This window comes from Gambusia affinis, linkage group LG14, assembly GCF_019740435.1.
Source record: "Gambusia affinis linkage group LG14, SWU_Gaff_1.0, whole genome shotgun sequence".
Taxonomy (NCBI): Eukaryota; Metazoa; Chordata; class Actinopteri; order Cyprinodontiformes; family Poeciliidae; genus Gambusia; species Gambusia affinis.
Window position 1 is genome coordinate 8,166,327 of NC_057881.1, and position 23,655 is coordinate 8,189,981.

Consider the following 23,655-nt stretch of genomic DNA (forward strand, 5'->3'; position numbering starts at 1 on the left):
CGCAAGTCAGTCACTGCTCTCCTTATGCATTGCTATGGGGCAGGCCCCAATTAAACGGTGTGAACTTCAGCAGTAATGCCGAAAAGTAAATATTTTATTATTAAAGGATGGGTTGCATACACAATATTTAATATAATGTATTAAGTGTAAGCATTCTCTTCTGCAGGTTTATCGCTAAAGCAAATCAGAAATGTTATTACAAGTTATTAAACACTTGTGATGTGCTGAGTTGTGTATGGGGTTCCAAATAGGACAAAAATGTTTTTCTGCGTTCAAACGTTTTGTTGGGTTAGTTTATCAGTGAAATTAATGAGGGACATCTAAGTTATTTACTTTAACCTGCCTAAGTGGAAAAGAAAAAAAATATATATGTTTTTGTCATCTGAAACAAAATGTATTCAAGAGCTAAAGGAGTTTAGCAAACTTCACTACTTGCATGAAGAAAATCTAACTCAAGTAGCAGAAACAAACAAACGAACCAGAAACAGTAAATCATGACATCATTAACATAGATCAAACTGATTACATCTTACAAACAAATCTAGAACTCTGTAAATCAGCATTTGGTAACCGAAAATCTGATCATATACAGATTTTACATAACAAGTAAGGAGACACAATATTTTTTTCTGGTTCATGCTATCAACCAGTTACTGAATTAAAATGGGTTTAAATGTGTATTTACTAACGTTTGAAACAAACAAGGAACCTAGTTTGCTTATGCGTTGGGCTGGCTCTGGCTAATTCTAATTTGCAAATTGGACTCATGAAAAACATATATTTAAATTTGTTCTTATATTTTCTGCTATGTAACAGAAACAAATGACTGGGAAAGGGGGAAATCAGAAAACCAAAAATTTTATTTGAATGATACGTTGTATAAAATATCACAATAATTCACTCATCCCCATTAAATAAGGCTGACCTCACCGCCGTAGCACTCTACGTGATAGTACTTGTTACATGATGCCACTCGAACTGACTCTGCAGATCCCTGAAACAATTGGACAAGGAAAACATGAGTAAAATGTCTAAAACTCAGGTTGTTAACTGAAGTTGGACTTCACCTCTGTAGGCAGTATCGGCATCCTGCAGGCACCACAGCGGGGAGACAGGACCCTGAAACCACGAAAAAGTCTCAGCGAAACTGAACATCTCTTTGTTTGGAGACTCCCCCCGTTCTCATTGTAATCAGAACCAGAACTGGGCTGGGCCTATTGTTGTTGTAATGTCACCTGTGATAGTCGGTGACACAGTAAACCCTGCAGTCTGAGTCCACAGCGAAGGCCTGACCCTGCAGCTCCTGTCTGCAGACCACGCAGCGAAAACAGGTCGGATGGTATGATTTCCCCCGGGCCTGCAGAACCTGAATGTGCAGCTTCAGTTCTTTCACTCAGAACTTCATGAAGGTTTACAAAGAGGTGAACTCATGTGGGTAAACAAATAAATGCTTGCCAGATCTGTGATTGAACTTCCACAGCTGTAACACGTTTCTTCAGATGGGTGAACTCCAGAGAACTGCAAAAAACAAACAAACAAAATAATGAGAACTGGAACTATTTCATATATTAAGAGCAACCATCAAATCAATTCTTACCAAAAAATCATCCTCACAGTAGATTTGTCCTGACACGGTGAAAAACGGCTGTCCTTTGAGCTCTTTGTCTGAAATAAAACAAATAAAGTAGATCAATATGAGAAAAGAGAATATTTCACTAAAAATGTGTGTTTTTTAAGCTTTATATGTTTTTATATTCACATTTTATCAAATTTTGAGTCATTAGATCGAGTCAAATCAGCATAAACATAACAAATACACATTCTAAAGTATTTTTTCTCTATTTCTTTAGTATAAATATCTTACTTCACTTGAAATAAACTAAAACTAACTTAGAAGTAGCTATTCACCAAAACATAGGAGTTTGGCTTAAGTCAATAATTTCTTAACATTGATGAAAAAGCAGATTATTGGCACTTTTTCATCAATATGAAAGAATTATTGGCACTTTTTCATCAATATGAAAGAATTATTGGCTTAAAACTAGATCCTATATTTTGCTGAAATGTTTCTTGTAAGAATTTATTTCGTCTAATTTGCACTAAACACTACACCAACAAAAAATTGTGTTTTTGCAGTGTAGAAACCAGAAAACACCAATCTAATGGCGTTGGTGGGAAATCCAGGTGATTTAAAGTAAAAACCTGTTTCCACATGTCATCAGAACCTGTTGTATAGTTAATTTATCCAAATTTATTATGAGCATTACATGCAACCAGACTGGTTTTTGTTTTCATTTTATTATAGACGGTTTATCCAGGTTGGGCTGCAGAGATGTGAACATCCAGAAAGTGTTTACACATAACATCACTTTGTTTACAGACAATTTGGAAGTGGAGTTTAAAATGTAAACAAGGCTGTGTAAATATCTTGAGTCATTCCTCTTGTATTTATATGTAGAGTTCAGGACAGACTTCCCTCTTTTATTGTCTTACCAGCTTTGCCTGTTTGTGGTATGAAATTAGGAGTCAGATTATAATACATTTTAATAAATAATCTAGTATTTTATATATTCTTTATCCTTTTTCTGGTCTTGATCTGTATTTATTTTGGGTTTAAAACCCGATTAAATATACAGCTCTGGAAAAAAATGACCAGTTTCTCTGATTTTACTCTTTATATGTTTATGTTTGGGTAAAATGAACATTGTTCTTTTATTCAACCTGTCTCTGAAATTTCAAGCAAAAATTTTGTATTTATTTGCAGAAAATGAGAAATGGAAAAGGACAAAGCGCTTTCAGAGCTCAAATAGTGCAAAGAAAACAAGTTCATATTCATTTGGAAGCAACAACACTAATGTTTTTACTCAGAGATCAATATTTTGTGGAATAACCAGGAGGTTTTCAATGGGGTTCAGTGCAGTGGACTCTTTATTTTTTCCAGACCTGTCTATGTAAAAACACTAGAAATGGTTTAAAACAATATTGTAATTTTCTAAAAACCTGGATTAAGCACAGCAAATCTGGAAGAGTTAATAAATATCATTGAATCTCACCAAACAAGTGTTAAATTAACACCGTAATTTTAACACACAACGCCGACATTGTAAATCTGACACTTTTGTTCTTACTGAGGTTCCTTAATGTTTATAAACCAGGAGACTCACTGCAAACGCTGCAGGTGAAGCATGTGTTGTGGAATAAATGTCCCATCGCCTTGCAGGCTCCTCCTGCAGCGAACACGGCTTCCCCACATCTAGCACAGCTTCCTAAAGTCACATCGCACACGACCCAAATGTCAGATAAAGAACCAAACAGAACAAAGCAGATAAAAATGCAAACCATCATCCTCACCAAAGCAAAGTTTGGGCTCCATGGCTCCTCCAGTGTCTGGTTCTGACAGTCTAAATTTACAGACAGCTGATCTCTGGTTTACTGCTGTTGCCTCTTGGAGGGCAACAAGCTGCAGACGCCCCGACGGTGGCTGCTCTCTGGGGGCAACGGACAGCGACAACTGGCAGGAAGAGAGAGAGAGAGAGAGAGAAGCTTCACAGGACAGAAATATACAAAAAAATCCAGTAGGTCACATCATCCGGATTTATTAGAATTAAATTATACACATTTAGCTTGTGGCCAAAGAATTAAATTATGTTTACAATGTCAAAAGTTAAAAGTTAACTGTGGAAAGAAGCAGGAAGTGTTGAGCTTATTATGAGCAAGCATGAGGCGACAGTGGAGAGAAACATGAAACCTCCAGGAGAACCAACAGAAAACCTTGAGTTTAAAATTTCATCCATCCATCCATCCATCCATCCATCCATCTGTTCATTCATCCATCCATCCATCCATCATTCCAACCATCCATCTGTTCATCCATCCATCCATCCATCTGTTTATTCATCCATCCATCCATCCATCCATCCATCATTCCAACCATCCATCTGTCCATCCATCTGTTCATCCATCCATCCATCATCCATCCATCCATCCATCCATCTGTTCATCCATCCATCCATCCATCCATCATTCCAACCATCCATCTGTCCATCCATCTGTTCATCCATCCATCCATCATCCATCCATCCATCCATCTGTTCATCCATCCATCCATCCATCCATCCATCCATCTGCTCATCCATCCATCCATCCATCCATCTGCTCATCCATCCATCCATCCATCCATCTGTCTATCCATCTGTTCATCCATCCATCCATCCATCATCCATCCGTCCATCCATCTGTTCATCCATCTGTTCATCCATCCATCCATCTGCTCATCCATCCATCTGCTCATCCATCCATCCATCCATCTGTTCATTCATCCATCCATCCATCCATCCATCTGTTCATCCATCCATCCATCCATCCATCCATCCATCCATCCATCCATCCATCCATCCATCCATCCATCCATCTGTTCATTCATCCATCCATCCATCCATCCATCCATCTGTTCATTCATCCATCCATCCATCCGTCCATCCATCTGTTCATTCATCCATCCATCCATCCATCCATCTGTTCATTCATTCATCCATCCATCCATCCAACCATAATGATTATAAATTATTCAATGATTGTGACTAATGATTGTGAATATAAACCTATAAATGAGTCCAGAGTAAATTTAAACTTAAAAACATGCAATTGGATCCTGGGAATTGATTGATTTTAATTAAATGAATTGAACTAATTTGAACTGAATTTGAGCCAAGCTGGTTTTTCTACAACTGGATCTGAACTGGACATGGATTCTTGTGAAATGGATTTATAAACAAAGAGAAATAAATTAGAATAAATGCTGCCGTAATTAATCAACCTGTAGTTACAAAATAATCCTTCGTGATTCTCTGCAGCTGGACATGAAAACATTTTCTCTGAACTAATGTGTTACTGCCTCCATGTGGACGGTCCAAATCTTCATCTTCATCTTCTTTAATAAATACAAACTGCTACAGTAGATTTAGTGATTCTGACTTTAATCCAACAGTCCAGACGGTTCTCATGTCAAAAATGTTGGTTTTAATTAGCTCTTATTCATGTATTCTCCTTTCTCATGGGTCTGCAACACTTCCCAGTGCTTCCCAGTATCTGTCAGCGTTAATAATTCTCCCTGCAGGAAACAAAACGCAGCCCTGAAACCCCCGGCAGCGGCAGCGGCGACATGTGTGGCGGTTCGGGATCAGTTTCATGGGACGGGAGGGGAAGTTTGACAGCTGCTGGCTCTTTTCTGAGGGCCTCTTGTTAAGAGGAGAAACAGCAGCACAACGCCCACTCTGCATGCCGTCAGACTGGTTCGGCAAAAAAGGAGAAGCCCATTTGTATCTTATCTTATCTTGACTTATTCAAGTCAACTAAGTTAAATTGGTTGACTTGAAATAAAAACATTTGCGAAAACGTAAAAAAAAAAATGCTGCGAAACTTTGACTCTTTTTGTGTTAATTTGACATTTAAAACTGGATTAAGAGGCTTTAACTGTGTTGAATTTGAATGGAAATTCAAAGTGAGATAAAATGAGGGTTTGGTGGATTAAAACCAACCCAGGGTGTTTGAAAGTGGTCCAGCCCTCAGGTATGTTTCTGAGCAGGAATGTCTGCGTTGTGAGGCATGTGGCGGCAGGAGCAAGCCTCTGCAGCTCTGGGAGTGTTGGGCCTCCAAAGGAAATCACATAGTTACTGCCGCTGCACTGTGGGGAAAAAAAGAACAACAACAAAAAAACATCCACCTGACCAAGCATGCATTCATTTTTACACAAGAACCTTTTTTCCTTACTCATTTGCCTGCTTCAACAGATACCGCCTCCTTCATAAGCTCTCCGCAGCTCCGTTTGGAGTTGTTTTTCTGTAATATTTTAACACAATTAAATAAATAAACACCCTGAACTTATTCTGGAGCGTCCACGCCCGTCCCTCGCCTCATGTCGGGGATCCACGGCCTCATGCCAGCCATCTGTTGGCATGTTTGGCTGCTTATAAATAGGGCGCCCATTGTGCCACACTCACTGCACATGACTTTAACTCTCATCCCACGAGTGGAGTGAGTCTCCCGTGTTATTTTTTATATTTTGTTTTGTTTTGTTTTGCTCAACGGTTAGCCAGGATTCTCACGGCGTCAAGTTGGAACAGGTAACCCACCTGTGGGGCCACGCCCTCCGCTCCTGCGCAAGAAACCTGGAGCAGGAAGTAGCTGTCAGCGCCTTCGCTGCGGTTGGAAAGTGACCGTAAAATAATGCATTCGCTTGTCTGAAAAGCGAGTCTGGATTTGTTTCTTTTTAAATGTTTTATTCTTATTTTTAATCGGAAGGATTTCCATATTGTCAACATGCGTTTTTGTGGAGCATGCGCTCTCCTGGCGCTGTTATTTGTGGCATCTTTGGACTCATCAGGTGAGGGGAAAACGCATCTGCCAGCTGGAAATATTAATTCCGTTACAGACTTGTGTTCGTGTTTAACGTCTTATGTTAATGTTTAAGAGGGCTAAAATGTGTAAAATATAATATATCGGCTGCAAAACGCGCTTATTGTTTAAGACAAACCTTCATTCATGACGCAGAAGTTCGTGTTTGATTCACAGCATGACTTGTGACTAAAGGGCTATTCCAACTCATTTAATAAAATGTTTGACAGGCCTTAATAAAATACTGTTAGCAGATTATTTTATCTTTATTTCATATTTTTTGGAATGCAGTCTGATATTTAGTATCATTGTCTTCATTCCTAAATCTGACGTTTATTCAGGTTCTGAAGAGCAAATTTAAGATTTGAAGATCCCAGTTAGATGACTGGCAATTAAAAACTAAAAAGTATAACCATAAAACTTTAATTTTGGCCTGAAGTCATTTCACATTAGGTCTGGCTTTAAAAACTAAACCAGACACAACATAGTGTAAAAATACACTATTATTTTTACACAACTGACAAAGTATAGATTGTAACTTTTAAAGTTTGATTATTGAAAGGCCTTTTCTGCTCTGACACTACTTTATATGGAGTCAATCTTGAAAAAATAAATTCATGTGAAATCCAGACAAAATCATTCCACATTAATGACAGATTATATAAAATCCAGTTTGACATTTGAAGCCTTTTATTATCCATCCAGACTGAACATTAGACCACTTTAATAGTCTAAATGTTAACACAGTTCTTCTAAATTAATGCCAGGTTATAGAGAATATAAATGCGCATTTGTAAAAGTGTTGCTCTATTAATTTTTATGAAATAAATTATATCCTGTGTGAATAATGGAAAGCTGTTTTTGTGAAGATTATCTCGATGTCATGTAAGATGATTTCAGGCTAAAAAAAAGTTTAAAAAAATATTTTTGAACTTTTTATAAACCAAATAAAGCTTTGACAAATCAGAAAACTGTAATTTTTAGAGTACGTATTCATTAGTGGATCAAGTGTTTGCTAAATTTGTTAAATGCAGCAGAATAGCCCTTTATTCAGGTTCAAATCTGATGCTAACTTCACCATTTCACTTACATTGGAGATGATCTCAGCTTGAATCACCAACTACTTTATGGCTGGAACAGCAAAGAACATTAATGCTTCCTCACTTATGATGGGAGTAAGTTAAGAAATGGAAAACATAACACAAGTGTGAGCAGAGCTGCTCAGCTCTTACGTTTAGCCTTCTGTTTGAGGCGTTAATGGAGCCTCCTTCCTGGAGGCATGACTTCATTCATTAATGATTGATCAACAATCTGCCTCTGAAGTATGATTCTGGTTTTATTACATGCAGTGTTTGGATATAAACTCTGTTGTCTTTCTAGAAACTGCACTTAACTCTGTTGAGGAGCTTTATGGTTATTTCAGAGATTCATAGATAAAAATGATCAAATATTTACCATTGTTTACTGCTAAAAGGTCCCGACTCCTGCATTGCTAACAAAAAGTTGTTTATCCTTTGTGGTTTTGTCCTGTTCAGATCAGAACTGCAAAAAGAGAAAACCTTGCAAAGTATCTTTGGTGCAGTTATAGGGCAAATATCTTGAAATAAAACAAAAACTAACTCGCAAGTAACTTTTCAACAAGATATTCTAAGTCAATAGTTCATTAATATTGATACAAGTTTTACTTTCAGACTGTTTCACTTATAACATGGGAAAAATGTCTTGTTTTAAGTGGAATAATTCACCAGACAGAGGAACTAGTTATATTTCATCAATGCTAAGGAATTATTGACTTAAAACAAGCTCATTTATTTTGCTGACTAGACAAAAAAGCTTGTGAAGTGATAACATTATAGGTCACAAAGTGCAGGCCAGATGGAGGCTTAACAATCTGCTTGGTGCAAAACTATAGATGTAGGTTTCCAAATGGAAATTAAATGAATTATTTTGTTTACTTTGACTCAGGATTTACTCTAATTAACTCGCTCTGGTTTATCATTCCTGCCGGTTGGATAGGTGTGCCTGGCAACAGTGTTTGCTCATGTGTCACCAGCAATCTCTCTGAGCCAACTTTACCAGCAATAAGGTGAAGCAGTCATTTCCTGGGTGACTATCAGTTTCTCATGTAGCTGAGTCTGAATCTTCGTCAGCTCCTCTAAGCCTCAGGAAATGGTTTTTAACCAATAAATGGTGGATTGGGTTTGCAGTCGGCCTGTCTGTCACAATAACAAATTTTGCAGAGAATTGTCCCAGAAGTTATTGCGATAAACAATAAGATTGTTGTTTTGAGACCATTGCTGTGTAACATAGTGGTAATGGCATAATAGTCCAAAACTCATTCTCAAATATCAATAAACTTTACATTTTAATTAACATTTAACACTGAAACTGGAAGACGTTTTAAATAACATCCAAAATAAACAAACAAAACAACAGAAACAATAAATAAAATGAATTATTAAGTCTCTGTAAACAAAATTGCTCTTTAAAAAAGCCATTGTTAAACAAGCTGATCAAAGGTTCTGGAGCTCAGTGTGGTTGCTAGGGAACGGGTTTTGCTTGGCTGGGGTTGCTAGGAAACGGCTCAATGCCCACAGTTTGGAGGTTTTTTAAAAGGGCTCTTTTTACAAACACCAAAAAACATAAACTTATTCCCCAAACAGCTCTATGTTTTTGTAAGCACTTGAGTTGTTTTTAGAACATAAATCAAAGTACAAAATGTGAAATGTTCAAAATCCTTAAGAATTATTTTTCTTTTTTTTTTTTTTTTAAAGGGGATAGTTGAGACCAAAGCACCAGACTGAAGAGTTTGTCATCCAATTCTGGTAGAAAGAAATCATGACAATGGAAATTATTAAAAATTATTATTATTAATTTTGTTTAGTTATTGCTTATTGCGACAGGTAATTTTTTGTATACCGATATACAAAAGCTTTGGTGTATATCGGTATGTGAAGCTGTGGAACGGTTTAAACCCAAAGATCAGGCCATGTCCAAACATGAAAACAGTATAAAATTTAAGAATTTGGTTATCACTTCATATCAAAATGATAAATAATTACTGCTGTTATTAAAGCTGATAACTGCTGTTATCAGCTTTAATTGTTACTAATTAAAGCTGCAGTATGTAACCTTTATATAAAAAAGGTTTTTACATATTTGTTAAAACTGTCACCATGTCGTGACAGTATGTTATGAGGCAGATAATCTGTGAAAAGATCAATGTTCTCCCTGAGCTGCTATTGCTGTTACAAAAATAATGCACCAGCCAAAAACAACCAATCAGAGCCAGGAAGAGGAGGGTCTTAGCGCTGTCAATCAACATCCTGTATCTCTTTTTTCTGTACTATTTTCTTTTTAAATACTGTTTCCTTCAGCCACTAAATCCACTCTTACCGTTATAATTGTTTAATTGTCTATAATTTAGAAACATTGAGCTTCACAATATCAAGGCTAAGCCCAGGTTGATGTGAGTTTATCTTTCTGACTCAGAGATCCAAACAGGAAAGTCAGTTGAGCGTAATCACTGTCTCTAAAAACAAATGTCTAAATGCATGATTGTGAATGGGAAATAAATAAAACATGAAGTAAACTTATCTAAAGTTAAAGGGTTATGGTTTGCAATATTTGGGTTGTAACCAGATATATTGTAAAATCCAAACAATTAATTGATTCATGTTCGGCTCACCCTGCCTGTCAGGTAACTCCACCAAACAAGAGATACTGGTTCAGTCTGTTTCTAATCGCTGTCATGAACTGCAGCGTTTGACATGCTCGCTGATGCTTGTGGAGCGTTTTGGTTTTTATTATCTCTTTTAGCGTCGTGTTTTCAGATTTTGTGGGTGTTTATTTATATATGTTTTCAATCAGTTTCTGTAATGTTTTCCTCAGAGTCCTTTCAAACCACGGTGAAGCCAAATATAGGTTCAGAGGTCACCGTTTCCAGCCAGCAGCCCGATTGCACCGTCTGCACCATCAGTGGCGTTAATGAAAGTCAGACTTCCTGCCAACTTTCTCTTAAATTAGAGCCTGAAAAGGAGGTGAAGCTGCTGTTTAAATGCCCCCAACCCGTCGAACAGTCGTACAACGTGACAATCACCAGTTTAATTGGTAAGTTTAAGCACAATTTAATCCCAGAGTACATTGTTAATTTATTTGTTCTGTTGGGTTTGTCCTTTTTAATAATTTAAGAAATGGTTTGTGCAAGTATTTTAATTATTGCTGGACTAAGGCTAATGCAAATAATAAAAAAGAAAATACAAGATTAAATGTTGTGAAATTTCAGTCCACAGGAAGAGGAGATTATGATGTTATTGCTGCTTATGTAAAAGTTAGAAACAATTGTGAACTTTACCAAAAAGCATATCAGGAATGTTTTTTTCTTGGGATAAATTCCACTTTTTTGCAGGATTTTTCAACTGAAATAATCATCAACTAATTTAGGGATTGATTAATCATTAATTGGAGTTTAAAGAATCTCAAATCGATCATTTGCTGAAAAAATAACATTCAGAGGAATAATTAAATCAAAACTGTACAAACAAGTTGTACATTTTGCATTTAAGATAAAAACACATTTGGTTCTAAATACAATTTTGTAAAACCTCTTCAAGGTTTAGTTTCACATGGTTCAGATTTACCAAAGGAATGCTACGGTATTAAAAGAAAAAGTTTATATTATTTGCATCTTTTAATGCATTTCTAATATTGTATTAAAATTCTTATGTGGTTAAATGAAAAATCTGCAGAATGTGCAACTTTTAAATTTGATTGATCGTCAGAACAATCCACGACTAAAATAATTTTTGCTATTTTAGCAGCACAATTGAACAAGTTTACGAGTTTAACTATTGTGCCGTTTGCCTTTTTCTAAACCACTTTACAGAATGTACAAAAGATGCTTGCAAACCAGCGACGGTAGAAGTTCAGTCGTCCCTCCTGTCGAAGTTCTCCAGAACCTTCACCTGGAGGCTGAAGGCGCCTGAAAAGACCCTGGTGAGTCTGAAGGTCCTCGGGAAAGGACTGAGTAGGACTCCACACCCTTGCAGTGATGGACGGCAGTATTCGGTGGTCACATCTGAAACCGGCAAAGAAGTCCCGACTCAATACTGTGAGGGTGGCAGCGAGACCCAACTGGACCTGTCCGATCAGGGCGTGGTGTCCCTGGAAGCCAAACCAAACACACAGGTGGAGTCTGTCCTGTTTCAAGCCTTGGCTGCACCAATGAGTAAGAACTGTTCAAGCTCTTCTTCACAGATATTTCAGCGAAACGTTGATTCAGTAGCTGATCTTAGGGGAAAATAGTTTTGGTATACAGTAATGTCCCATTGCATTATGGCCCTATGGAACCCTTACAGCGTGATGTCACACATGTAAGATCCTGCCCCCAACTCCCGTCTCCAAAAGCTGGTGGCCGACAAAGACTACCATTAGTTCTAGCTGTTAAATTATCAATATAAAGTTCTAAATCTTAAATGTACACTTAATATTTCAATGAAAAAGTGACTCGGTGCCTAGCTATTAATTGTCAACATTAGGACAACTAGATAAAAAGTAAAATAAAAAAACGGTGGAGAAGGAAGCAGGTCAGTCACGCTAGCTTGACTATGACAACCATAACATGTAGATGTGATGTGGAATTCTGTGTGTTCTGGTTCAGTTACAAAATTATTATAATAAACTCTGTTAGAGTTGGTGCTTTTGTTGTGCAGGTATTTAAATAAGCTAATCAACCAACTCAGAGTTAGATTAGCTAATAGCAGCAGTAGCTAATTTATCATGGCAATCACTTTCAATCATTTCAAAATAAACATAAAGCCTAAAAATATGATTCTTGAACAGACTGGGTGTTCTGGTCTTTTTGTGGGAAATGCTGTAGTGTTTCCCTCAGTGTCGGCTACACTCTTTGTGAAACGTAGCCGACAGGGAGTGAGGGGAAAAAAGAGTCGTTGTTTACCGTTTTTTCTGCGTTATTTTCCCCTTTGCTGTGGCGAATGTAATCATACCTACATCTCCAGGTTTTATTTATTTAACGGAGTTAGTCTACCGCAGCAGCATGGCTACGGATGGCATGTTACCAGTGCCAGAATTATCAGTTTGTTTTGAGAACAATATAGTAGACCTAGCCACCCATACAAATTGAGATTTTTCAGTGCCAGACTTTAAACAGGGCTACACTGAACATAATTTGGTTATAGGAAAATGTTATCACTGCACTTGATGATTAGCATGTCACTAACTTTGGAAAAACCTGTTTTGCTGTTCTCTGTACTTGGCCGTCAGCATTCATAGGATTTATTTTTCTCGCATTAAATAATTTCAGCAGTGATCGTTTGAAAGAAGAACTGAATAATTCACATAATCAAGATAAAAACCACTTAGATTTAAAGGTCAGAAGGTCACCCAACCTACTGCAGTGCAAAAGCACAAAATCTATTTTTTGGTCTAGTTTCTAGTGCAAATATCTTTGCAAACCTGAAAGACAAAGCAGTTAATTTATCTGCCAATAGAGCTGATAAATAAATGTTAAAAGAATTATTTATTTTAAACAAGCTTCTATATCTTGCTGAAAAGCTGCATTTAAGTTTGTGTGTCTTATTTCAAGGGCACTAAGATATTGGCACTAGAAACTAGACCAATAATACTTGGTAAGATTTTGTGTTTTTACAGTGTAGGCTTAATGAAACAGTAAAATACGGAGCCTTTTTTGTATGCAGAGCTTACAAAGTGATTAGCATTAATTTACTGCTTTTTATTCGTTTTGAATCTCTTTACAAGAGCGAGCAATGACCGTCACTATTGCTCCCGCTTCCACTGTGGTTCTGACCCGGGATCCTGGGAAGGATGAGTGTGAAGTGTGTGTCACCAGCGGCGCCAGTCCTGACTGCCACGCAACAGAAAAGACTCTAACAAGTGCAGAAAACCTCCCTCTGGAGTTCAGATGCTTGAAACCTGAAGATGTGTTCACCATGAAGATGACAACAAAAATAGGTAAGAATTTACTCCCTCTAAATCACAGGGGTCAAACTCCAGGCCCGTGGGCCAAATCTGGCCCGCCGTAGCTTTTTATGGGGCCCTCTAGATTCTAGACTAAACACTAAGTGTGTTTAAATATAATGTAATCAATCAAATCAATGCAGTTTTAATCTGTTTATTGCCAAATTATATCAGTCAGTCCCTTCAGTTTCTTGAGAATTATTGTGGAAATTTATGCAAAATCAACAAATCCCCACATGTTCTTTTCACTAATACAGTTTATAGTAAATTTTTCTTAAAAACTGTCAAAAACTTTCTAACTTGTACCGAACAGCTGCCTCAACATTAACTGATGTCAGATTATAATCCATGATCTATCCAGCGAGTAATAAAAAGTCAAATTTACCATCATACATAAGTGAAAATATTTCCAAATTAATACCACAAACACTTTGATTTTTATTGCAAAAAAATCACAAAAACAATCGTGAAATTCTGGAGGGACTGAAAAGATGTTAAATATTATTTAATTTTAAGAATTTATTAATATTTTAACGGGTTTTATCAATACATTCTGGCCCTTTAATAGCATTTAGGATCTTAATTTGTCCCAAAACAAAAATAAGTTTGGCACCCTGCTCTAGATCTTTATGAAACCGAGTTTGACTCAGCTGTGATCGGTTTTTCTTTTCTGTTTTCTCTCAGAATGCACTCAGACTTCCTGCACTCCGGCTTTGGCCGAGATGGATCTGGATCTCTTCAAAGGCTTCAAAAAAACCCTAACGTGGGACGTTACTGTTCCAGACAACACTGTTTTAACTTTAGAGTTTCCTGGACTGAAGGAGAAATCTGCGTCAGAGAATTGTGAGGATGGCGTTCAGTACACGGTCAGCACCATGAGGACCGATGGACAGAGCAGAACCAGCAGTTATTGCAAAGACGGGACAGTTTCTCAACTGGAGCTGTTTGGAAACACGGCTGTGACGGTGGAAGTGTCCAAAGAAGGAGAACTGGACCGGACCGTGTTCAGTTCTACAGCAGCACCGAGACGTGAGACATTAGTTTAACAACATTTAACAAAGAAGCCTGCGACAGAGTACCAGGACCTGCTAAGACAATGATAAAATTACTAGAGTAAAATCATAATATTATGAATATAAAGTCTTAAAAATATGAGAAATCAGTCAAAAATAATGAGAATAAAGTTTAAATAATATTAGATTAAAATCGTAGTACTCTGAGAATAGTCATAGTATGACTTTATTTTCATCATATTAAGACTTTAACCATGTATTATTTTGACATTATTCTCATATTGTAATTTTATTCCCATATTTTTTTAAATATTCTCATAATATTACTTATGTTACAAGTTTATTCTAAAAATCTTTAGACGTTATTCTCATAATATTTCAACATTATTCTTGTAATATTGTAATTATATTCTCATATTTTGATTTTATTATCCAATTATTTTGACTTTATTCTTATATTAGATAGATGGATGGATAAAGCTGTATTAATTAACTTTATTAATCCCACTGGTATTTATATTCTCCAATTAGTTTGTCTTTATTCTTGTAATAGTATGGATTTATTCTCATATTTTGATTTTATTCAATTATTCTTGTAGTAACTCGTCTTACTTACTCTGTCACAGTAAGACGAGTTACTACGACGTAGTTATTTTGAAAGAAATCAACTTTTTCCATTCAGAAACGTATCCTTGATCCTACATGCTTTAACGAATTCTTCATGTCTCTGTTTTTCAGGTGGGAGATCCATGTATGTGACCTCTGACCCTAACACAAACCTCATCTTCACAAAGGTGGACAAACAGGCAGACTGCCAGATCTGCATAACGGAGGCGTCAGTAAAAACCTGCAAACCTCAAAACAGACTGAAAAATCCTCTCAACGTTTCGGTGGAATTTACGTGTCTTCAGCCGCAAAATGTCTTCACAGTGGAAATAAACAGAGGTATTGGTATGAAAATAAAAAATATTCATCAGTAGAGTAACTACCTATAAAATATTTTAACTATCTGAAGGCCTGAACTTTGTTTTTTTCTCAAGTTAAAGCAGCAGACGTCATAATTAACCATCATAATTAGGATTTTGTTTATATTTTAAGTTATGGATACGCTCCTGCGTGTCCTGCTGATTATTAAATACCATTTCCAGGACTTTAAGATAATTGCTACCTTTTTTTTACCTGTTAAAACTCCTAACATTTCCATTCTCATATAAAAAAAAATTCATTTTAAACCTTATTTACGCTGCACGCTAGAGAACATGGGAAAGAATTAGTCTTTTGCGTTCCCTCGCAATAAGCAAATATACCCTGATCTATTTTGTATACAGTCACAAATGTCCATTTAAAATGTCAAATATATACATTTAATGAGCCTCAGTGAAAACGTGTTAATATATTCTTAACTCTTTGGTGCAAAAACCTGATTTATTTACTGCATGGTTATGTCTGATTGTGTAAAGATGGAACTGCACCTGAAAACGTCCCTTTATTAACCATTCAGACAAAAAGACACAATAAAAACAGCCAGATGACTTTATTACCCCGTGATAATAACTCAGAGATAGTCCAAATAGTTGGGATGTTTTTTTTTGCTTCTTTCCTTCTTACGGAAAGTTTCTGTTTATATCTTGGAAGGGATAAAAGAGATGGCAAGAGATGGCAACACGTTGGGAGGGAATGCTAAAGTTTTGCGAGGTGACGCAGAAGAAACATTTTTCCACATGTCCTCTAGGGGGCTCCGTACTTATTCACTCCTGTTCTGAAAAAATAAAACAACAAAATGAATCCATATTTTGTTTCTCTGCTTTGTCATCAGACTGCACAAAGACTTCCTGCTCAGGCAACACCGTCCAAACCCAGAACGAGTTTTTTACCAACTACAACCGGACCGTCACCTGGGACATAAAGGTTGAACCCACTCAGGCTTTCCACCTGGACTTTCCAGGAACTGGATTGCGACAGATTCCCAACGAGGGGACGTGTCCAGATGGCCACACGTACACCATCATCCTCTATCTCCACCGCGCTGCCCCAGCAACCATCGGCACTTTCTGCAAGGGCGGCACGGTGACCTCAGTACTGGGTCAGTACAAGGGCCGAATGACGCTGACGGTGCCGTCGAATGTGAAGCTGGACCCTTTGGACTTCCAAATTAAAGTTGGACCCGAGTCAGAAGGTAAGACTCTTACAATGTGGCTTGTTTAATAATATTGCATAAAAGCACCGATGTATTCCAGCACCAATGCAAACAAATGTTGTCTAAAGGCGTTTTACCAAATAAAATCCAATTTATTTGCATAAAAGTTGATTTTTGCTGTTGCTGTAGCCTTTGGTGCTGGATGTGAAGAATTGGGTCAGGTTGTTCTGGAAAATGTGATGATGCTTTCTTGGCTGAGAATAGTAAAGTAAGGCTTTCCAATTTTGGTGAGAAGGTGAATATATTATGTAAATCTAATCATTACACTGAAAAAAAGAAGTATTTTTGGTGTAGTTTCTAGTCCATAAAAGTTTGTAAACTTTTGAGCAACATATAGAAGCTCGTTTTAAGTCACGTGTTAAACTCAAGGCCCGGGGGCCAAATCTGGCTCACTGTAGCTTTTTTATGACGCCCTTTAGACTCCAAATTACATCAACAAGTCCCTCCAGTTTTTCACAAATCATCAAAATTCACACAAAATCAACAGATATCTTTTCAGATTTTACTGAGAGCCTCAAAATTGGCCAAAAACATTGAGTTGAAGTGACTGCTGCTTCAGCCTTACTTTATGTCATGTCATAGTCTGTGATCAATACCGCTATTAATAAAAAGACACATTTAATATTATACATTAGCACAAATATTATAAAATTTCTTTACAAATATTTCTAAATTAGCACCAGAAAATCTGTGATTTTAATTACAGAAAAACCACAAAAACAATCATAAGATCCTGGATGGACTGATCAATGTGAATAGATGTTCAATATTATTTAATTTTAAGAAATGCTTATTGAAATATCAGTGATACTTTCCTTCACTCTAGGCGATTGCTGATAGCTGCAGATGAAGCCGATCTCATGTACTTCAGTAAAGGTCTACAAATCAACCGCTCTCCTCTCCAAACGTTTACAGTTAACAATAGTAACTCCACTGTTACCAACTCAGCAACTTTCTTGCTATATTTAGCAACATTTCCGACAGAAAAATTGGTATTGGGCAAAATCTGGATCGGCTTTTTAAAGCTCGGCGATCGGTCAGTGAACTGACCTCCACTTTAAATGGCTCCCAACTCAACTCTTCATGTTTGTGTTTCTCCAGTGACGGCCATAGTGAAAGTCAATCTTCCCCGCGGCGTGTCAAACACCGAGTTCATCACGCCCAACTATCCCAAAGATTTCCCGGATGACGAGCAGATCCTGTGGGAGTTCAGCATTCCCGGCATGCACAACTACTCAGTTCAGTTCAGCGAACACTCGGCCCCAGAGTGTCTGAACGAAGGTGAGGTGGTGGTGGTGGAGTATCAGCAGGAGGGCAAGAAGCCGACCAGAACGGCTCTGACGGATCCGCAGCCTCAGCACCAGCAGGGCGGGTTTAATTTGACGCTGAAGAACTGCAAAACAAACCAAACGCTGCCGGGACTCAGCCTGCGCTACACAGTCTCTGTGATGAGGAGCGGCCATCCAGGTGAGATCTGGGAGCAATCTGACTTGGATCGTCATGTTTGGTCGAGTTTAAAATCTGACGACTGCGTTTTGTTTTCTTCTAGTTCTCTGTACGCTGGATTTAACCAAACAGGAAGTGTCTGTGCAGATTGAGAAGGTGGGCTCTGACCCTCTCTGTGAGATGAGAAAGGACTCTGTGGAGAAAAAGACGATAAATGTGGCAAAAGGAGAAACGGCCAAACTCTCCTTCCTCGACTGTCCAAGTGAGGACCTTCGCCTGACTGCGAGCAAAGTCATCGGTAAAAAAAAAATTTAAATCCATTTCTAAAGTTTAGGAAGAGCTTTTTGCTTTCGGTCGTTGCAAAAGTTAAAGATACAAATAGATTAAATATTTCTTTAAAAGTACCAGTTAATCTAGCAGGTTTATTCATAACAAGTTTATCTCTCTGTTCACAAAGGAAAATAATGAAGTTTATTTATATAGCACATTTACAACACAATCAACTGACCAAAGTGCTTCACAGAACAAACACAGCATCACAGGTAGATAAATGATCAAATAGAAATTAAAATTAAGTTCACTAAATATAATAACAATTATAAAATTGACAAAAATGCTAAAAGCTAATAATATCATTAATAAACAAAGCAATACTTAATTTTAACTGCAGCAATTTTCTTCACCGTTGTCTCTCTTAACGGGTGTTGATGGAAAAAGGAAATAATGACCTTGTTGTTTTTAAGAATGTGTAAGTAATTGTAGATTTAAGGATGAGAATTTGAATTAAAGTGTCATTCAGTGTGGCAATAATTTAAGAGTTTATCTGGGCGATGAATATGAGGAAATCAGAAGATTTTGTATTTTCTACCTGTTTTTTCTTCACAAATTATGTAAAATTGCATGTCATTTAGCGTGATTATTGGTTTTAATATTATTTTTTCTCTGTTTTTGCTTTTTGTTATACTTTTTTCCTATGTTAGAAGTGTAACAAGTACTTTTTCATAAATTTTAAGGAATTATTGATTTAAAACAAGCTCATATATCTTGGTCAAATGTAATTTTTAAGTTAAATTGTCTTACAAAGATCTTTGCTCCAGAAACTAGACCAAAAATACCTGTTAAGATTTTGTGTTTTTGCAGTACAATACTTAGAATTAACAGAAATAAATGCTGTAAGTAGATAATTTGGTGTGTAGTGATGTGTTTTACGTTAATTAAATAAGACTTTACTGTTTAAGAAAGGGATAGATTAAAACAACGTCTGTCTCTCTGGATATTTGCTGCCAGTTATTTTCTTCCTTCTCGTTGCAGCCTGTGCAGATGCGTCGTTGTGCACGCCGACAGCCCTCTCTGTTCCCACGTTGGATTCCTGCCTGCCGATGCCCCTCCACAGCTTTTCGTGGCTCTTCACCATCCCACATGAAGCCACCCTGGACCTGGTGTCTCCCACGGGGAGCCTCCAGCAGTCTCTGCCCGGGCAGGAGTGCGACCCGTTGTCTGTGCTGCGCGTCGCCGAGAACGACGGCTCTTATATCGGAGACTTCTGCTCCAATGGTGTGATCCAGAAACTCCAAGTTCACTCCAACATCTCCATCACAGCTACGCCGCGAGGCCTCGGGAGGTCTAATGAGCCTTTGCTTAATGTCAGCGTCAGTCCAGAGATCAAAGGTGAAATGATTTATGCTCTAAATCTGCTAGGAATGAAATGTCTGTAAATATACTGATCCTGCCTTGGAAACATCTTTACAAGACATGTACATTAATTGTTCTCCTGTTAAAAAGGTGTGAAAAACTTTAAATGTATTTGTTTTTAAGGTGGCTCACGCTGAGAAAAATTCAGCTTTCCATTATTTCAATGGAGGAAATAAACTACAATGGCATATTAAGACAGGAAAAAAAGGAGGAATAAATTTCTGCCAAAAAAGCTAAAATTTTTAGATTAATCTCTGAAATTTTTTGGAATAAAATTTGGGAATTTGTGAGCTTTAAAATAAAAAATATGCTTGAAAAAACCCCCAGAAATTTTAAGATTTATCTCTTGAAAGAATTGGAAATGCTTGAGTTTGATTAGTGGAAAATGGTCAACTTTTAAAAGTTATATTTTATATTTATAAAAGTCAGATTTTCATCTTTCCAAATTTGGAAAACTCCTGTTTTTTATTCTTGGAAATTTCAGAGTTTGGAAAAATGCAAAATTGTCAATTTATGAACATCAGAAAATTTATAAAAATCTAATTTTTGGCTTTCCAACCTCAAGTCTTTTTTTTTAATTCTCAAAAATTTATCATTTAAATGTTTAGCTTTCCAAACATAGAACATAGATATGTTTTCTATGAAGTTGTTTCTCGCAAATTTTTGACTTTGGAGCTCAGAAATCTCCTTGTTTTTTGAGACTAATTCAAAATTTTTTGCACTTTCTGGTGGAAATGTAGAGTTTTTTTCTTTAATTTTTTTTTTCTATTCATAATGGTCTAAATACATCATCATAAAAAACCTACCATATGGGGAAATTTTTAAAAAACTAAATAAGTGGTATGTCAGTTATTGGTGCCATTTCAACCTTCAGAACAACATAAAAGTATGTAGACAATATTAAACAGAAAATAAATGCTCATTTTTTTTACACTATCATGATATAGAGCTGTCTTTACAACTTGCATGAATCAGTTGAAGCTACAGGAATGTAGATTGTTTTGAGTCGCTATCATTTTCCGTTTTTCAACACCTGAACGAAACAAGTTAAAACTTGTTCACTGGCTGCCTCTCGTGTTCTGGCTGAACCAAAAACGGATGGAAGAAGTGGTTTTAATTCATAAGTAAAAACATCCAGAATTTAGTTCCAGTTGTTCTTATGTTCATATCTAAGAAATAAAATATAAAATGGTGATTTTATCATAAAATTTTGGTTTTGATTTGTTTTATTTCTTGGCATTTTGAATCTTATTAATAATGGAATAAAGATATTTGTAATTTAGGAAAATATATATTAGAATCTGTAAAACATAGTTTTTATTTTCCCATTCCCCCCAGCCTCCACACGGGGGCAGTATTGTGTGTAACTTAAGAGAAGCTCATTTTGCATGATTTCCATTTCTTCTTCAGAAGCCATCATCTACAGGATCAGCCCTAATTTAAAGTTTACCACCATACTGGCCACCCCAAACTGGCCTAATGGGATGAAGCCCCATTCCTCTGTCTCTTGGGTTGTGGACGTTCCCTGGATGTACCACGCGCTCATCAAGTTTGTCATCAGTGGACTTGAATGCGAAAACGGCCACGCCAGGATCCATATGAAACACCAGGAAGGAGGGAATGATCTCCTTGACATCGGCGAGAGCGAAAAAATGAGGACAGAAAACATGACGTCCCATCAGAGCTTCTACCTGAACATAACCAACTGCCAGCCAGAGGGACGCGACCAGTTTAATGTCAAAGCCACGATTGTTCTTGAGAAAAAGACCAGTAAGGAATCACTCTGGTGATTGATTCAAGACAGTTTAAAAACACAGATCCAATATGTTTTTGTTTTTTCTCCACAGATCTGTTAGCCATCCTTATTGGTTTAGTTGGGGCTGTCCTGCTTCTGATCCTGATATTGGCTGTTGTATGTGTAGTTGTGAGGTAAGCAGCATGTTTTTGTCTGGTAGGACATTTTTATTGTTGTTTGAAGGGGAAGTAAAATTCAGAAATTTTGCTTTTGGCTTTTGATCAATAACTTCAACTTTTCTGTTTGCTTTCGCCAATCAATATACCCCTAAATGCAGTGAGTGCAAATTAGAACATCATCAGCATTCTTGTTGGTTGTGCAGGAAGCTCTACTTCTGCTTTTCAAAGATGACTAGTTGCATAATTGTGCAGTCATTTTAAACTGTGAGTGTAAGCGTTGAGTTGGGGTTTTGTGGCCAGCAACAGTTTATTTGGATTTAAAGTGACAGGACCCTCTAAACCAGCTCAATCTGAAAGGAGGTTGAACTAGGCAGAACTGAAAAGACTAAAATCTCATTATCTAAGAATGATTTCAGGATAAAAAAGGTAATAAACATGTTTTGGATGGCCCATAGACGTATCCATTGTTCCCTTGTTCAGGGAAGCATAATAAATCATCTTTAAAGATGTTAATGTTATATTTCATGATTCTTTTCATCTTTTCCTGCAGGAAAAAGAAATCAAAAACGAAAAGCCAAGCCTCCATCTACATGGGGAAGGGAAACATCTTCCGTCCAAACGACAGGGACTTCGTCAAAACCCGGGCCGACAACGACTCCCACGTCTACGACTACATAGACGACTCCATGGTCTACGGTCACCTCCTCAACGACAGCGAGAGTCTCCCAAACGGGATGCAGGTGGACTCCTATCAGACCTTCACGGGTCCCACTGACAGCACGCTGCCGGTTATCAAGGAACCCGGCCCAGAGCCGGAGAAGGGGCAGTACCAGTCCTTCCTGAGCCCCTCTGACACTTTCCTGCCAACCCGTCCGCGCACTCCCATCGAGCGGCAGGACAGCCTGGGCTTCCAGGACCGTCGGATGATGGATAACGAACTCTACACTTTCAAAAGCACGGGAGACATAAACACGATCAGTCTGTCTGCCGCTGATATGGAGCCGCAGCCGCCAATAATGGAGGAGTTCTTGTAGAATCTTAATGACCTTTGACCTATCCGAAGGGCTTTGAAGAGCCTTGTTTCTGCGGGAATAGTTTTGGGAATCGGACGCACTCTTTCTCTGATCAAGAGTGTTAAAGCTGCAGACTTGGAAGCTAAAAACTAAAGTCTGTGACTTCTTGGACAGTTTTTTGTGCTTATTTTGACGAGAAACAGCAAAAAATTATTTTAAAGACTTTGTAAAATATTTTTCTACACTTATTTCAGTTTTGCCTTTGACTTCTTTTTGTTTTTAACATGTGAATTTTAAAAATAAGGGAGACAGGGAGAAAATGTGATCAAAATTAAAATAAACACTACAGAACACTTAGGAAGGATTTCTGAACACTATTTTAAATAGTTATACATTTTGCAGGAACATCTCTCCGTACTTTTTGTTGCCCCTTTCGAGGCACAATTTCTAGTTTTAATAAAACCTCTTCATTTTCATTTTTTAAGTCTGTTTTTCATTTCAGATTATTAAAACCACTCATCAATTTGATGTTTTGGTCTTTTCTTTTTTATTCAAAATTAGGGATGTTTGAGCTTTAGTGCCAATAAATTTGTCATATATTGAAACGCCTCAACCTGATACCATTGTTTTTTTGTTTTTAAATAAATTACAGAAAATACCGTATTTTCCCCTGTTAATGAATGGTCTATGTTCAATCTTTTTTAATGTACAAAGTGCATCAGACTATAAGGCGCTTTAATCGAAACACAACAGTCAGATAAGTCACTCAGTCGAATACAGTACGTAACCTGACTACGGTAGCCGTAATGTGACGAAAACGTTTTGACGGAGCACCATGTTCCACACAAAATAGCTTAGTCAGTCAGCACAACCAGACTTAATCTAATTAATCAACTAGATGGAGTGGTTTCACTCCAGCACAATATATAAATTAAAAATATATATTTTTCGGCCGTATAGTCCTGAAAATATAGTATATTGTTGAATATTA

General features: G+C 37.2%; 2 protein-coding genes across 4 annotated transcripts; one reads left to right on the forward strand and one right to left on the reverse strand.

Annotated features, from left to right (window-relative positions):
* Window positions 1-879: 879 nt before the first annotated feature.
* limd1b (LIM domains containing 1b) lies at window positions 880-6,176 on the reverse strand. 2 transcript variants are annotated; one of them, XM_044138130.1, is made up of 9 exons: window positions 6,132-6,176; window positions 5,538-5,838; window positions 3,352-3,511; window positions 3,165-3,266; window positions 1,598-1,665; window positions 1,456-1,518; window positions 1,236-1,366; window positions 1,068-1,119; window positions 880-994 (listed from the first exon to the last, which is right to left on the reverse strand). In XM_044138130.1, the coding sequence occupies exons 3-9, from the start codon at window positions 3,371-3,373 to the stop codon at window positions 911-913; spliced, it is 522 nt and encodes a 173-aa protein (XP_043994065.1). In that variant the 5' UTR covers window positions 3,374-3,511; window positions 5,538-5,838; window positions 6,132-6,176; the 3' UTR covers window positions 880-910. The 2 variants fall into 2 exon arrangements, with proteins under 2 accessions (XP_043994065.1, XP_043994063.1); XM_044138128.1 differs by lacking the exon at window positions 6,132-6,176 and having other exon boundaries at window positions 5,538-5,683; window positions 5,770-5,837.
* Window positions 6,007-23,192, forward strand: cdcp1b (CUB domain containing protein 1b). 2 transcript variants are annotated; one of them, XM_044138127.1, is made up of 13 exons: window positions 6,007-6,382; window positions 10,285-10,503; window positions 11,279-11,620; window positions 13,171-13,383; window positions 14,074-14,418; window positions 15,141-15,347; window positions 16,219-16,578; window positions 17,701-18,066; window positions 18,149-18,343; window positions 19,357-19,713; window positions 21,148-21,507; window positions 21,585-21,666; window positions 22,202-23,192. In XM_044138127.1, the coding sequence occupies exons 1-13, from the start codon at window positions 6,319-6,321 to the stop codon at window positions 22,683-22,685; spliced, it is 3,594 nt and encodes a 1,197-aa protein (XP_043994062.1). In that variant the 5' UTR covers window positions 6,007-6,318; the 3' UTR covers window positions 22,686-23,192. The 2 variants fall into 2 exon arrangements, with proteins under 2 accessions (XP_043994062.1, XP_043994061.1); XM_044138126.1 differs by having other exon boundaries at window positions 6,166-6,382; window positions 15,141-15,353.
* Window positions 23,193-23,655: the final 463 nt, after the last annotated feature.